Genomic DNA, 17820 nt, shown 5'->3' on the forward strand with positions numbered 1-17820 from the left:
CAGGTAATTTCTCTGAATCTGCTTTCAGGAGGTCATACAGGCAGCTGGCCCTCCTAGAAAAGTCTTTGATGTACTGTCTGTAGTAAGTGAGTAAACCAAGCATTTGTCTGAGCTGGCCCACAGTCCCTGGTCTGATTTCTTTCAATGCTCTTACTGCTTCAAAATCGTCTGGGTCAACTCGGCTGCCCTCTGCAGACACTACTCTGCCCAAATAACGGACCTGGGGTTTAAAGAGATCACACTTACTTGGTTTGAGTTTAACTTCTTATGGCTGCAAGGGGCAGTATTGAGTAGCCAGTTAAATGGTGCCCATTTCAAACGGCCTCGTACTCAATTCTTGCTCGTACAATATGCATATTATTATTACTATTGGATAGAAAACACTCTCTAGTTTCTAAAACCGTTTGAATTATTTCTCTGAGTGAAACAGAACTCATTCTGCAGCACATTTCCTGACCAGGAAGTGGAATGTCAGAAATCGATGCTCTGTTCAACTTCCTGCCTATACATGGGCATGATACGTAAGAGTCTACGTACACTTCATACACCTTCCCCTGGTTGTCAAGAGGCGGTGAGAGAAGAAATTTCGTGTTTATTTTGGTCTGAGGTGGAATTAAAGCTCTTTGTATGACGTGACCGTCCATTTCCTGTTTCTGGAGCGTGCGAAAGGGGACATGGATTTTCCTTCTGTTTAGCTGTCGTTATGGACGACTAACATCTCCGGTTTAGATTTTATTTGATACATGTGACCATATCATCGTAAAGTATGTTTTTTCAATATAGTTTAATCAGATTATTGAAATTTTTTCGGGAGTATTGCCGTGTTCCGTTCTCTGACTTTGTTGACGTTGGAGAGATCCGTGCCACTTGGCAAGTGCCCATGCTAAATGATGAGGGAAATTTGCCGTTCCAGATCCAAACAACGACTGTTCTGGACAAAGGACACCTTGTCCAACATTCTGACGGAAGATCACCAAAAGTAAGAAACATTTTATGATGCTATTTCTAATATCTGTCGTGCATGTGAACTGGTCGTAGGCGCCCAAGTGTTTCTGGCTATTGTGGCTACGCTAATATAACGCTACATTTTGTTTTCGCTGTAAAACATTTAATAAATCGGAAATATTGTCTGGAATCACAAGATGCCTGTCTTTCAATTGCTGTACACTATGTATTTTTCAGAAATGTTTTATGATGAGTAATTAGGTATTTGACGTTGGTGTCTGTAAATATTATGGCTGCTTTCGGTGCAATTTCTGATTGTAGCTGAAATGTAAACTATGATTTATACCTGAAATATGCAAATTTTTCGAACAAAACATATGCTATACAATAAATATGTTATCAGACTGTCATCTGATGAAGTTGTTTCTTGGTTAGTGGCTATTTATATCTTTATTTGGTCGAATTTGTGATAGCTACTGATGGAGTAAAAAACTGATGGAGTAAGAAAAGTGGTGTCTTTTGCTAACGTGGTTAGCTAATAGATTTACATATTGTGTCTTCCCTGTAAAACATTTTAAAAATCGGACATGTTGGCTTGATTCACAAGATGTGTACCTTTCATATGCTGTATTGGACTTGTTAATGTGTGAAAGTTAAATATTTAAAAAAAATATCTTTTGAATTTCGCGCCCTGCACTTGAGCTGGATGTTGTCATAAGTGTACCGGTGTCGGGCTGCAGCCCAAACAGGTTAATGCCATACTCTCTGAGACGCTGCAAAACTTTTCGCACATCATTCACATGGCTGTCGAAAGTTTTACTGAAAACAAGCGTGTCGTCCAGATAAGGAATGCAGATGTCATCCCGGAGCCCTTCCAAACACTCCTCCATACACCGCTGAAAAGCTGCAGGAGCGTTCATGAGGCCGAATGGCATCCGTATCCACTCATAGAGTCCCCACGGGGTCACAAATGCTGTCAGTGGTCTGCTTTCTTCAGAGATGAACCCCTGGTGATAAGCTTTTCCCTGATCTAAGAGGGAGAACCAGGAATTACCACCTAAACTGTCCATGATGTCTTGGACCCGAGGGATGGGCTGGCGGTCAGGATGTGTCTTTCTGTTCAGGTCTCTGTAATCTATACACAACCGGAGGGTCCCATCCTTCTTACGAACGCACACGACAGGTGAAGAATATGAAGAGTTTGACTTCCTAACGCAGCCCTGGGCTATGAGGTCATAAAGGTGACCCTTCATCTCCTGATACAGTGGCCTGGGCACTGACATGTATGTGCGCTTGACTGGTTCAGAGTCCTTTAGAGAAATAGTCATTTTCAATCGTTCAATGCAGCCAATGTCATTGTCTGATCTGGAGAAGGAGTGACACTTCTCTAAGCATTTGCCTAACAACCTCTCTCTGCTCTTCGGTTAGGTGAGTTAAACCTACTGGTGGATCCCACTGTTCAGTAGCAGTACATGGGGTTCGAACGCTGGTGTGATTCACTGTGGCGACAGTTTTTTCAAATACTTGGGCAGGTAACACAGTCATAATAGTTTGTACTGTACCGACTATTGTGCGTCCTAGCAGGGCAATGTCGTCGTCAGTGGGGTTAGAGACATCAAGCCTGATAACTGGAAAACCCCCTTTCCTGACTCTGACTAGTGTGTCAAAGAACTCAAGGTCGTCTGGCCACTGCGAGTTCAGGTCTGGCTGGAAAAGCATTGTCATGTCCTCTTTGAAAGGCTGGGAAGCTACACGGCACTCAATCTGAATGCTACTGTGTTTTGGGATAGCAACCTTCTCTTTCTTGGTTTTCACTGCGTATTCATCTGTCTGTTCTGCGCTAACAGCCTGTATAAAAGCACTCACCTTGTTTCTTTTGAGGCTTGGGAAAGCTGTTTTTATTGTACTGTATCGTTTAGTCTTTTCAGTCATTGTCAGGATGTGCTCGATAACATTGAAACCTATAATGGGATGAGATAGGTGACAGCCTTTCATTACCAGCACTGGGATGATCAGTTCCTTTGTTTCGTCAGTTTCAGAGGCTAGCCGAAAAGTTGTTTCAATCCATCCCAGGTACGGCATTTCAGTCCCATTTGCTGCAGTCAACCTGAGATCAGCAGGTGAGTCCAGGATTTCTGAAACATCTCAGCCTTGCGTTTGGGAGAGATTCCTCTTTCCATCGTTCATCAATGACCGATACCTGAGAGCCTGTGTCCCATAGAGCTTGGAGGTGGTGGCGATTCAGGTGACACTCAATAAGGCACTGTCTGCCGACTAGCGAGGTGACCTTACGGGGGTGGCGACCTTGAGCTAGGGATGGTAAGGAGTGGGCATTTTCCTCTGTGCAGGAAAACCTTTCACTGGTAGAGTTAATTTTCAGGTGAGTGCATTTTTCCTTATGTTTAATCCAATGTTGGTTTTGACATACTTTGGAACAGTACAGTGTCTCTTTACATGATGAACATTGTTTCAGGTTCTCAAATGAATCTTCTCTGGCACAATTTGCACATTTCTGGGACTTTTTGGTGGCTACGGTTAACACTCGTCCCTCAGCGGTAACCTTTGCCCGTTTAAAGGGGCCTCCCTTGAAGGTCTGACTCCCCGGATTTTACATCCAGCTTGAAAATGCTCTCCACTCCCACATCGGAAGCAGTGTGTGCAGCGTGCATCTGTTCTGGCCTGCTGGCAGACAAAACACCTCCTTGGAGCTTGAGCGGTTGGCATACCGGTTAGGTGCATATTGATGCTGCACAGGGTCAGGTGCTTGGGACTGACTGTAGTTGCTGTAATACTGCTGCTGGGACACAGGTGGCTGGGGGTCCCTATCTGGCCTCCTAACTGGAGGTGGGGCATAGGCACAAGGCGGTGACCGAAACATACATTTACATTTAAGTCATTTAGCAGACGCTCTTATCCAGAGCGACTTACAAGTACATACATTCATACTTTTTTTTTTTGTACTGGCCCCCCGTGGGAATCGAACCCACAACCCTGGCATTGCAAGCGCCATGCTCTACCAACTGAGCCACACATAGGCTGCTGTAATGTCTCCTTAATCTGAGCAATCTCTGCACTGAGACCTTTTAGAGAAGCTACACCTGTCTTAAGTTCAGCTAACTCTGTTAACAGTTCTGCGGGTATCTTAACTTCGGCTTCCTTCACAGGACACTTTGTGGATGGCGTATCTTCTAACTGGACTACACTTACAGTTGTAGCAGGCTGTGGGGCATGAAACCGCTTTTTGTTTCGTCTTTCTATCTCATTAGCACAAGCAATGTTAAGCTTCTCTAGCAAAACCTCATCTGATGTTTCACTATCTAGCAGGAGAGGCTGCATGTCTATCCTGATACTGTCGCTCTGGAGACCTGTAAGGACTGTGTGTAAACACATGCGCTGGACTAGAGCAGGGTCATACTTAAGCCCTGATTCTGACTCCTGGGATGCAAACAGTACTTTTTGCCTCAAATCTAAGACGCGCATCAGGAAGCTTTTTAGGGGTCTCCTTGCTATGCTGTGCTTCTGAAGCTAGCCGTTTGTAAAGCTCTGTTGCACTCTTCTCTTGGAAGTGGGAACGCAGGATACATCTAAGTGTGGGAAGAGTTAGCTGGGGTTTACCTTCCAAGTAACTGCGTAGCTGTGAGCCTGGAGAAATAGCCCTGACTACTGCGTCTACTATTTCTACCTCAGGATAGCCTCTGTTAAGTCCACTCTCGATCTGATGGGCAAGGCTGGAAAAAATCAGTTTATCTTTCTGGCCCGGTTCACCTATCTGACCAGAAATTTTAAACTCTTTGCGCCAGTATGAGCTGGGCTGTGCATTGGGTGAGAGCGGCACGCTCCCCTGAAGATTGGCATGGGGTTGGGGCTGACGCAGAGAATCACTGGCTTTGGCTGCAGTAATCTGCTCAGTTCCCACCCTTTGTTGTGGGGTTACAGTTCTCAGTTCCTCTATTCTGTGATGTGTTCCGGCTGTTTCAATATCATGGTCAGTTTGCCCTGTTTTGTTATCTATGCCACTTATCATCTCTGTCATTGTCTCTTTAAGTAGCAACAATTCCGACATGCCGCCATCTTCTAACTCTGCAACTTCCTCTCTTTCAAGGAACATCATAATGTGAGTCATCAATGATATGCGGGATTTGTCTTGAACATCTCTTCTCTGTTCGCCTGATATGTCAAGGAAATCACATATCTCGAGTAACTTGTCTTTAGTCAGGGTGTGCAATTCTCCTACTACCTCTTCCTGTAGTTCTTCCAAGGCGGTTGTCATGTTGACAGAACAGGAGGAACTTTTACTGTGCAGGAGTTGACTCTGAATTAGATGGTCCTTACTGTCTCTGATGGTCGATCAATGGCCTCAGTTGACACGTACTTAACCACCAACTTCCAGCTCTCCTTGAACAGCAACACTTTCCTCACTGCAGCCTGCCTGAGTTGTTATGTGGGGATTTAGCTGGCTCGGAATTCAGCAACCAGGATGTGGAAACTGGACATCTGAGCAGCTATTGTAGGAGTAAATGAGACACATAGATAACACATAAATGTATAGGACAGCTGAACATTAAAAACAGACCACACGAAGAGAAGGCGACACATAGGCGCCCAGGACAACTGGACACACTAATGATAAGAGGAGACACATAGTCTGCTGATTCCACTAAGTGCACACATACCAGAGAAATAGGCACCTAGGGCAACTGGACACACTAGACACATAGTCTGCTGATTCCACTAAGTGCACACATACCAGAGAAATAGGCACCTAGGGCAACTGGACACACTAATGATAGAAGAGACACATAGTCTGCCGATTCCAATAAGGGCACACATACCAGAGAACATACTGAGGCACTGAGCTAAATACAGGGCTAAGGCATAGGCCTATAGGATAGATGGACATATATTATTTTTAGGACAAGCACGGGTCTGGCACTATTATATAATATTATTATAAGCACTATTATAATCTAACTGAAAGCAGATATGGGCGTTAGTAGGCGTGAACAAGCAGGAAGCCTGAACTAAAAAGATAATGGTGGCAGGAAGGATTAGGGGAGGTATGCTTATTTGCATATGGGTTGGACCCATATGCTATATGTGTATAAAGACTGGAGCCGGGGCTGGGAAGCGGTGTGTGTTCCGCGGACCATTCCGGCTTTGATATACTCTGTATTAAAAGCCTAATTGATTTCACAAGTTCTTGTAAGTGTTATATTTGAACCGATTTTCCACGACACTATCTCAGCGGAGCCTCCAAAAATGTTACACCCCTGAAAAAGGGGAGAAAGAATCACAATTGTGATACGGAATGTTTACTCATTGAACTTTTAGTGCAATCATTTTACATAAGTAACACATTTTACAGAATAACAGATCTACAGGAAATAGATAGTTTTGTAGGGTACAAGGCTTATTCAAGTCACAACAGTATACACTGTACATCACTGAAACAAATACTATTTTCAATATAACTGTCAAGCACAAAGCTTTAACTCAGTAAACCATAACTCAATTTATCAACAGGCAATAAAGTGTTTGAAAAACCATTACACAAATAACGCCGCAAAATATCTTATTAACAACGCACCTGTTCATTCACAATCGACATAAAATGGCAGCTACGTAGCAGTACCTAGCAGTACGAAGCTAGCTGCAACCGAGCAGGGCTCATATTACTCTCTGCAAACTTAACTAACTTCCTCAATATGTTACTAAGACAAACCTTAAACACTCTTGACATGTTAGCGAGTTATTACATTTAAATTACTCTTTTTTATCATCAATAACGTACCTGAAAAAGGGGTGAAAGAATCACAATTGTGATACGGAATGTTTACTCATTGAACTTTTAGTGCAATGAGAAAAAGACCGCGAATTCTCCGTGAACTTGAGTGGAGACCAGAGCAATCGATCTCAGGCTCATAGATTAAGAGCATTTAGTAGATCACAGATTAACACTTTTACCCACGACAACATAAAGTAATCAACATAACGTTTACACATTCCTCTTACAATTCGTACCCTTTGTATGCTTGACGGATTTGAACACAATTATATAAATGTTATCAATCTATCAACTAATACTGAGTGCATGATCTTCTTAACCTTAGATGTTTTAAGATCCTCACATACTATGAATTTACTAATACTGTTTAATGTATAACAGGCTATTAGTATTTCCTTTAACCTGTCACAGTAGCATGAGACGGAGTCTACAACCCACGCAAGTGGCTCAGGTAGTGCAGCTCATCCAGGATGGCACATCAATGCGAGCTGTGGCAAGAAGGTTTGCTGTGTCTGTCAGCGTAGTGTCCAGAGCATGGAGGCGCCACCAGGAGACAGGCCAGTACATCAGGAGACGTGGAGGAGGCCGTAGGAGGGCAACAACCCAGCAGCAGGACCGCTACCTCCGCCTTTGTGCAAGGAGGAGCACTGCCAGAGCCCTGCAAAATGACCTCCAGCAGGCCACAAATGTGCATGTGTCTGCTCAAACGGTCAGAAACAGACTCCATGAGGGTGGTATGAGGGCCCGACGTCCACAGGTGGGGGTTGTGCTTACAGCCCAACACCGTGCAGGACGTTTGGCATTTGCCAGAGAACACCAAGATTGGCAAATTTGCCACTGGCGCCCTGTGCTCTTCACAGATGAAAGCAGGTTCACACTGAGCACATGTGACAGACGTGACAGTCTGGAGACGCCGTGGAGAACGTTCTGCTGCCTGTAACATCCTCCAGCATGACCGGTTTGGCGGTGGGTCAGTCATGGTGTGGGGTGGCATTTCTTTGGGGGGCCGCACAGCCCTACATGGGCTCGCCAGAGGTAGCCTGACTGCCATTAGGTACCGAGATGAGATCCTCAGACCCCTTGTGAGACCATATGCTGGTGCGGTTGGCCCTGGGTTCCTCCTAATGCAAGACAATGCTAGACCTCATGTGGCTGGAGTGTGTCAGCAGTTCCTGCAAGAGGAAGGCATTGATGCTATGGACTGGCCCGCCCGTTCCCCAGACCTGAATCCAATTGAGCACATCTGGGACATGTCTCGCTCCATCCACCAACGCCACGTTGCACCACAGACTGTCCAGGAGTTGGCGGATGCTTTAGTCCAGGTCTGGGAGGAGATCCCTCAGGAGACCATCCGCCACCTCATCAGGAGCATGCCCAGGCGTTGTAGGGAGGGCATACAGGCACGTGGAGGCCACACACACTACTGAGCCTCATTTCGACTTGTTTTAAGGACATTACATCAAAGTTGGATCAGCCTGTAGTGTGGTTTTCCACTTTAATTTTGAGTGTGACTCCAAATCCAGACCTCCATGGGTTGATAAATTTGATTTCCATTGATAATGTTTGTGTGATTTTGTTGTCAGCACATTCAACTATGTAAAGAAAAAAGTATTTAATACGAATATTTCATTCATTCAGATCTAGGATGTGTTATTTTAGTGTTCCCTTTATTTTTTTGAGCAGTGTATATTTGTAATAATGACAATTACAACAATACTGAATGAACAATGAACACTTTTATTTGAACTTAATATAATACATCAATAACATCTATTTAGTCTCAAATAAATAATGCAAAAACAAAGTGTTGGAGAAGAAAGTAAAAGTGCAATATGTGCCATGTAAAAAAGCTAATGTTTAAGTTCCTTGCTCAGAACATGAGAACATATGAAAGCTGGTGGTTCCTTTAACATGAGTCTTCAATATTCCCAGGTAAGAAGTTTTAGGTTGTAGTTATTGTAGGATTATTTCTCTCTATACCATTTGTATTTCATATACCTTTGACTATTGGATGTTCTAATAGGTACTTTAGTATTGCCAGCCTAATCTCGGGAGTTGGTAGGCTTGAAGTCATAAACAGCGCAATGCTTGAAGCATTGCAAAGAGCTGCTGGCAAACGCAGGAAAGTGCTGTTTGAATGAATGCTTACGAGCCTGCTGCTGCCTACTATCGCTCAGTTAGACTGCGCTATAAAATCATAGACTTAATTATAATATAATAACACAGAAATATGAGCCGTAAGTCATTAATATGGTCAATTCCGGACACTATCATTTAGAATAATTTATTCTTTCAGTGAAATACGGAACCGTTCCGTATTTTATCTAACGGGTGGCATCCATAAGTCTAAATATTGCTGTTACATTGCACAACCTTCAATGTTATTTCATAATTATGTAAAATTCTGGCAAATTAGTTCGCAACTAGCCAGGCGGCCCAAACTGTTGCATGTACCCTGACTCTGCGTGCAATGAACGCAAGAGAAGTGATACAATTTGACTAGTTAATATTGCCTGCTAACATTAATTTATTTTAACTAAATATGCAGGTTTAAAAATATATACTTCTGTGTATTGATTTTAAGAAAGGCATTGATGTTTATGGTTAGGTACATTCGTGCAGCGATAGTGCTTTTTTCGCAAATGTGCTTTTGTTAAATCATCCCCCGTTTGGCGAAGTTGACTGTCTTTATTAGGAAGAAATGGTCTTCACACAGTTCGCAACGAGCCAGGCAGCCCAAACGGCTGCATATACCCTGACTCTGTTGCACAGAACGCAAGAGAAGTGACACAATTTCCCTAGTTAAAAGAAATTCATGTTAGCAGGCAATATTAACTAAATATGCAGGTTTAAAAATATATACTTATGTGTATTGATTTTAAGAATGGCGTTTATGTTTATGGTTAGGTACACATTGGTGCAACGACAGTGCCTTTTCCGCGAATGCACTTGTTAAATCACCTGTTTGGCGAAGTAGGCTGTGATTCAATGATAAATGAACAGGCACCGCATCGATTATATGCAACGCATAACAAGCTAGATAAACTAGTAATATCATCAACCATGTGTAGTTAACTAGTGATTATGATTGATTGATTGTTTTTTATAAGATAAGTTTAATGCTAGCTAGCAATTTACCTTGGCTCCTTGCTGCACTCGCATAACAGGTAGTCTGCCTGCCACGCAGTCTCCTCGTGGAGTGCAATGTAATCTGCCATGATCGGTGTCCAAAAATGCTGATTACCGATTGTTATGATCGGCCATTCCGATTAATCAGTCGACCTCTACACTCAACACACTGCACAGCTACAACCTGTGGGAACTGGTCACACACCATGCTCGACCCTGAGCAACTACAAAAGGGAATCTTTGAGTGTTTTAAATACTGCAGTCATTATGGTCTCCCTGCAGTGTTTCATCTTTATTCTGTGTCTGTGTGTTTTCCTGCAGTTGGAGGAGTGGTGGTTGGATGCAGCCTATCTGGAAATGCGTTACCCCTCCCAGTTGAATGTGAACTTCGGAGGTCCTGCACCCTACCTAGAGCACTGCTGGCCCCCTACAGAGGGAGTACAGCTACAGAGGACCAGCATTAGCATGTGGCACACTCTACAGTACTGGGACCTGCTTCGCATGTAAGATACTCACATTGAGTGTACAAAACACGTTTTTTCCATGACATAGACTGACCAGGTGAATCCAGGTGAAAGCTATAATCACTTATTGATGTCACTTGTTAAATCCACTTCAATCAGTGTAGATGAAGGGGAGGAGACAGGTTAAAGAAGGATTTTTAACCTTGAGATAATTGAGACATGGATTGTGTGTGTGATAAATATTGAAGTGCCTTTTGAACGGGGAGTCAACATGGGCCAGCATCCCTGTGGAACGCTTTCGACACCTTGTAGAGTCCATGCTTCAACGAATTGAGGCTGTTCTGAGGGCAAAAGGGCGTGCAACTCAATATTAGGAAGGTGTTCCTAATGTTTTGTACACTCCGTGTATATATATTAAGGTTGCACACGCATCACAACTACTGCTACGATTGCTAAATAATGCACAATTTAAACACTTGCCCTCCAATCCCCCCCTTCCCCAAAACACGTGTTAATATTGAACTATAAATTGTGCCTTCCTGTATTATAGTTGTGACAAATATTCATTCTATTCTACTGAGCCAGTTACTTTATGTTCATATTATTATATTTTATTTCTTATTGTTTCATTGTCGAGAAGGAACCTGCAACTAAGCATTTAGTTGGACGGTGTGTACCTTGTGTATCCCTACCCACGTTCAGTACACACTCTCTGACTGTGTGGTCCCCGACAGGGAGAGGCTGGACCCTCATAAAGCTGGTAATGTGGTGTTGGATATGGACCAGTTCAGAATGCTGTTCTGTACATGTAAAGTTCCTGGAGTCACCAAGGATACCATCATCAACTACTTTAAGACAGGTAGGTGACCCCCCCGACACCGCCATGCAATATGATGTTTGTGGTTTGTTTGTGTGTAGTACTCTGTGTTATTTATTTAGGTGTGTTTGTGTGTGTTTTACATGTGTGTATTGATTACTTTAAGACATGAAGGTCAGTCAATCTGGAAAATTTCAGGAACGTTGAACGTTTCTTCAAGTGCAGTCACAAAAACCATCAAGCGCTATGATGAAACTGGCTCATGAGGACCGCCACAGGAAATGAAGACACAGAGTTACCTCTGTTGCAGAGGATAAGTTCATTAGAATTACCAGCCCCAGAAAATGCAGCCCAAATAAATGCTTCACAGAGTTCAAGTAACAGACACATCTCAACATCAACTGTTCAGAGGAGACCGTCTGAATCAGGCCTTCATGCTCGAATTGCTACAAAGAAACCACTACTAAAGGACACCAATAAGAAGAAGAGACTTGCTTGGGCCAGTAAACACAAGCAATGGACATAAAACCGGTGGAAATCTGTCCTTTGGTCTGATGAGGCCAGATTTTAGATTTTTGGTTCCAACCGTTGTGTCTTTGTGACGTGCAGCGTAGGTGAACAGATGATCTCTGCATGTGGGGTTCCCACTGTGAAGCATGGAGGAGGAGGTGTGATTGGGTGGGGGTGCTTTGCTGGTGACACTCAGAGATTTATTTAGAATTCAAGGCACACTTAACCAGCATGGCTACCACAGCATTGTGCATCGATACGCCATCCCATCTGGTTTGACTATAATTTGTTTTTCAAAAGGACAATGACCCAAAATAAGGGCTATTTGACTAAGGATAATGATGGAGTGCTGCATCAGATGACCTGGCCTCCACAATCACCTGACCTAACCCAATTGAGATGGTTTGGGATCAGTTGGACCGCAGAGTGAAGGAAAAGCAGCGAACAAGTGCTCAGCATATGTGGGAACTTCTTAAAAACTGTTGGATAAGCATTCCAGATGAAGCTGGTTGAGAGAATGCCAAGAGTGTGCAAAGCTGCCATCAAGGCAAGGAGTGGCTACTTTGAAGAATCTCAAATATAAAATATAGGTTGATTTGTTTAACACTTTTTTGGTTACTGCCTGATTCCATATGTGTTGTTACATAGTTTTGATGTCTTCACTATTATTCTACAATGTAGAAAATTGTAAAAATAAAGTAAAACCCTGGAATGAGTAGGTGTGTCCAAACTTTTGACTGATACTGTATGTATTGATGTTTTTTCTGTGTGTGTTGTAGAGAGCGAGGGTCCATGCCCCTCCCATGTGGTGGTGATGTGTAAGGGGCGTTTCTTCTCGTTTGATGCAGTGTGTGACGGACACATTCTTACCCCTCCAGAGCTGCTCAGGTATTCTGGCCGGTGGATATTTAGGTATATTTGTGTGCATCTGCATATATTTGCATGTATTTATGTGCCTTTGTGTGTGTGTGTGTAGGCAGCTGACCCATGTGAAGCAGTGTTGTGAGGAGGAGCCAGCGGGAGATGGTGTCGCCGCTCTCACCTCAGAGGAGAGGACACGCTGGGCTAAGGTGTGTGTGAAGTTGGCTGTATAGAATGGACATCACCATGCCCTAAACCTTTCTCTCTCTCTCTTTCGCTCTCTCTGTGTTTGTAGGCCAGGGAGTATCTGATAGGTATAGATCCAGCCAATAAGACCATCTTAGAGACCATCCAGAGCAGTCTGTTTGTGATCTCACTGGACGATGCTAAACCCTACGCTACTGCAGAGAACTACACACCGGTACGTACACACACACACACACACACCACAGGCATCCATACCATCCTTAGTATGGTATAATCTGACCTTTGGTCTTTGCCCCCAGGTGACCCGGGAAGCGCTGACAGGAGACCCCACCATCCGCTGGGGAGACAAGTCCTACAACTCCATCTCCTTCGCTGACGGAACCTTCGGATCCAATTGTGACGTGTGTTACTGTTTTGTAGAGAGAGAGACGATTTGAAATAACAATACTCCTCTGTTAGCAGTAGTGTAATGATGTTTTGTTGTGAGTGTGCTCCTATATATGGTAATTAATGGTGTGTGTTGCAGCATGCCCCCTACGATGCCATGGTGCTGGTAACTCACTGTTACTATGTGGATCAGCAGCTCAAAGCTACAGACGGCAAGTGGAAGGTAAATACTGTTTCTATTGAACTTATTTTCAGTGACTGTATATCTTGTTTGTCCTTAATTCTAAGTGCCGTACTGGCCTGCTAAACCGGACGCATAAGTATTGCTGAGTGTGAGACACTCCTGTTCATTTCAGTGGAACCTGGGCGTAAGCATAAAACTACACTCTGGTTTTACGCCGTAGCTCTAACCTTAGAACAACAGGATAAGGTGGCTCTCTATTATGCTTCCATGTATCAGGTAATAAACAGGTTAATTTCACTGTGAGTAAGCAACAGTATCATTTGTATTGTGTGTGTCTGTGTAGGGCTCTGAGACAGTGCGGCCTATGCCTCTTCCTGAAGAGTTGGTCTTCACTGTGGATGACAGAGTCAGGAGTGACGTTGCACATGCCAAGCAACAGTACTTTGAGACTGTGAGTTCACACATAAACACATACACATTCATGACTCTGCTTCCCCGTGGTGGTCAGATTGGACCATCGCAGGTGTTGTGTTGATCACAAACACACCCTCACAGGCCCTTACACTCCCCAACACACACAACTCTAATCTGAGTGATATCTGGTTTGACAGACACCTGTGTGTGTGTCTCCAGACTCAGGACTTGCAGGTGGTGTGTTATGCGTTCACCTCGTTTGGGAAAGCAGCCATCAAACAGAGGAAGCTCCACCCAGACACCTTCATACAACTGGCCCTTCAACTGGCTTATTACAGACAGCATGGGAGGTAACACCATCCATCCAGCCAGGGCCGGCTCTAGCCTTTTTGGGGCTCTAAGCGAGATTTCGTTGGGGCCTAAGCTAGGCCATGGGGGGGAGAGACATTATTTTCAGTTTTAAAGCAAATTTCTTGTAATTCTACACATTTTGCCGTGACTTATGCCATGTTAATGATGATAGAGTGAGTGACTAACAAAATCAATAGGGGCCCCCTGGAGGTCAGGGCCCCTAGGCACCCTGGTCAGTGTTCAGCCATGATTACAAGTTTAGATAGCTGGCTAGACTAACTTACCAATTTTAAAAATGTTAGAAGACATGGTGAATTGAATGACTGCCAGAGCTGACATAACAAGAGAGAAATTGCTGGTGCAGAACCACATTTTGACCTTGCAACTGGTGTATTCTACTATTCTAACTCTCAAATAATAATAATTTGGGGGGAGGTTGAGGGCGGCCTGGGGCCCTAAGCAACGGCTTATGTCTCTTATGCTTGGAGCCGGCCCTGCATCCACTATCATCCAATTAATCCATCAACCCAACATTCATCCACCCGCCCATCCATCTATCCATCAAATTCATCCATCCTTCCTCCAATATTCTCTCCATAACTGATGATAATCCCCCCTCCCAGGTTAGGTAGTTGCTATGAGACAGCGATGACCAGAAGGTTCTACCACGGCAGGACTGAGACCATGAGGCCCTGTACCCTGGAGGCACAGAACTGGTGCCATACCATGCTCCTCCCTGCAGCCAGCGTAAGTGTGAGAGTGCGTGTGTATCCAGTAAACGATTAGTTCCTCATACATTGTCATGCCATACATGTAAATCTGGCGACCAGGCTATTTACACTCTGACTTTCTGTATGTCTCCCAGGCTGAGGCTAAGAGGAAAGCCCTGCTGCTGGCCTTCAACAAGCACAACAAACTGATGGCTGAGGCACAGAACGGAAAAGGTTTTGACAGACATCTCCTGGGCCTGTACCTGATCGCCAAGGAGGAGGGACTTCCTATGCCAGACCTTTTCACTGATCCACTGTATTCCAAGAGGTGTGTTTGTGTGATTGTTTGTGTGTGTTTATGGTGTGTGTCATTTGTGTGTGTTCTCTCTCCAGTGGCGGGGGCGGTAACTTTACCCTGTCCACCAGTCTGGTTGGCTACACCACAGTCCTGGGAGCGGTTGCTCCCATGGTGCACCATGGCTACGGGTTCTTCTACCGCATCGGAGACGACAGGTAGGCTATTACACACCCACACACTGACCCCACGCAACATCATCCACAGTTTGACCAGTAAACACACACACACATACACACACACACACACACACACACACACACACACACACACACACACACACACACACACACACACACACACACACACACACACACACACACACACTGACCCCACGCAACATCATTCACACTTTGACCAGTAAACACACACACACACACACACACACACACACACACACACACACACACACACACACACACTGACCCCACGCAACATCATCTACAGTTTGACCAGTAAACACACACACACACACACACACACACACACACACACACACACACACACACACACACACACACACACACACACACACACACACACACACACACACACTGACCCCACGCAACATCATTCACACTTTGACCAGTAAACACACACACACACACACACACACACACCACACACACACACACACTGACCCCACGCAACATCATCCACAGTTTGACCAGTAAACACACACACACACACTGACTCCACACAACATCATCCACAGTTTGACCAGTAAACACAAACACACACAATGACCCCACGCAACATCATCCACAGTTTGACCAGTTAACACACACACACACACTGACCCCACGCAACATCATTCACACTTTGACCAGTAAACACACACACACACACACACACACACTGACCCCACGCAACATCATCTACAGTTTGACCAGTAAACACACACACACACACACACACACACACACACACACACACACACACACACACACACACACACACACACACACACACACACACACACACACACACTGACCCCACGCAACATCATTCACACTTTGACCAGTAAACACACACACACACACATACACACACACACACACACACACACACACACACACTGACCCCACGCAACATCATCTACAGTTTGACCAGTAAACACACACACACACACACACACACACACACACACACACACACACACACACACACACACACACACACACACAGACAGACTGACCCCACACAATATCATCCACAGTTTGACCAGTAAACACTCACACACACATACATATCAAATGTATTTATATAGCCCTTCTTACATCAGCTGATATATCAAAGTGCTGTACAGAAACCCAGCCTAAAACCCCAAACAGCAAGCAATGCAGGTGTAGAAGCACGGTGGCTAGGAAAAACTCCCTAGAAAGGCCAAAACCTAGGAAGAAACCTAGAGAGGAACCAGGCTATGAGGGGTGGCCAGTCCTCTTCTGGCTGTGCCGGGTGGAGATTATAACAGAACATGGCCAAGATGTTCAAATGTTCATAAATGACCAGCAAGGTCAAATAATAGTAATCACAGTGAACAGTTCAGGGTTCCATAGCCGCAAGCAGAACAGTTGAAACTGAAGCAGCAGCACGGCCAGGTAGACTGGGGACAACAAGGAGTCATCATGCCAGGTAGTCCTGAGGCATGGTCCTAGGGCTCAGGTCCTCCGAGAGAGAGAGAAAGAAAGAAAGAGAGAAAGAAAGAGAGAATTAGAGAGAGCATACTTAAATTCACACAGGACACCGGATAAGACAGGAGAAATACTCCAGATATAACAGACTGACCCTAGCCCCCCGACAACTACTGCAGCATAAATACTGGAGACTGAGACAGAAGGGGTCAGGAGACACTGTGGCCCCATCCGATGATACCAGGGCCAAACAGGCAGGATATAACCCCACCCACTTTGCCAAAGCACAGTCCCCACACCACTAGAGGGATATCTTCAACCACCAACTTACCATCCTAAGACAAGGCCGAGTATAGCCCACAAAGATCTCCGCCACGGCACAACCCAAGGGGGGGCGCCAACCCAGACAGGAAGACCACGTCAGTGACTCAACCCACTCAAGTGACGCACCCCTCCTAGGGACGGCATGGAAGAGCACCAGTAAGCCAGTGACACAGCCCCTGTAATAGGGTTAGAGGCAGAGAATCCCAGTGGAGAGAGGGGAACCAGCCAGGTAGAGGCAGCAAGGGCGGTTCGTTGCTCCAGTGCCTTTCCGTTCACCTTCACACTCCTGGGCCAGACTACACTCAATCATAGGGCCTACTGAAGAGATGAGTCTTCAGTAAAGACTTAAAGGTTGAGACCGAGTCTGCGTCTCTCACATGGGTAGGCAGACCATTCCATAAAAATGGAGCTCTATAGGAGAAAGCCCTGCCTCCAGCTGTTTGAAATTCTAGGGACAATTAGGAGGCCTGCGTCTTGTGACCGTAGCGTATGTGTAGGTATGTACGGCAGGACCAAATTGGAAAGATAGGTAGGAGCAAGCCCATGTAATGCTTTGTAGGTTAGCAGTAAAACCTTGAAATCAGCCCTTGCCTTAACAGGAAGCCAGTGTAGGGAGGCTAGCACTGGAGTAATATGATCAAATTTTTTGGTTCTAGTCAGGATTCTAGTGACTGTATTTAGCACTAACTGAAGTTTATTTAGTGCTTAATCTGGGTAGCCGGAAAGTAGAGCTGTCACGCCCT

The 17820-nt window shown here is 44.8% G+C and overlaps 1 protein-coding gene across 1 annotated transcript in view; it reads left to right on the forward strand.

The window, feature by feature from the left end:
- The window catches only part of LOC120048785 (peroxisomal carnitine O-octanoyltransferase-like), a 36021-nt gene that overhangs the window by 15226 nt on the left and 2975 nt on the right, over nucleotides 1–17820 (forward strand). The window contains exons 4-15 of the mRNA XM_038995003.1: nucleotides 10181–10362; nucleotides 11058–11182; nucleotides 12430–12538; nucleotides 12627–12720; nucleotides 12807–12932; nucleotides 13018–13119; nucleotides 13245–13328; nucleotides 13633–13740; nucleotides 13923–14053; nucleotides 14678–14801; nucleotides 14920–15092; nucleotides 15158–15277. Coding sequence (XP_038850931.1) covers nucleotides 10181–10362; nucleotides 11058–11182; nucleotides 12430–12538; nucleotides 12627–12720; nucleotides 12807–12932; nucleotides 13018–13119; nucleotides 13245–13328; nucleotides 13633–13740; nucleotides 13923–14053; nucleotides 14678–14801; nucleotides 14920–15092; nucleotides 15158–15277 — 1478 coding nt within the window. The remainder of the gene's footprint in view (nucleotides 1–10180; nucleotides 10363–11057; nucleotides 11183–12429; nucleotides 12539–12626; nucleotides 12721–12806; nucleotides 12933–13017; nucleotides 13120–13244; nucleotides 13329–13632; nucleotides 13741–13922; nucleotides 14054–14677; nucleotides 14802–14919; nucleotides 15093–15157; nucleotides 15278–17820) is intronic.

The sequence above is a fragment of the Salvelinus namaycush genome, chromosome 5, assembly GCF_016432855.1.
Source record: "Salvelinus namaycush isolate Seneca chromosome 5, SaNama_1.0, whole genome shotgun sequence".
NCBI lineage: Eukaryota > Metazoa > Chordata > Actinopteri > Salmoniformes > Salmonidae > Salvelinus > Salvelinus namaycush.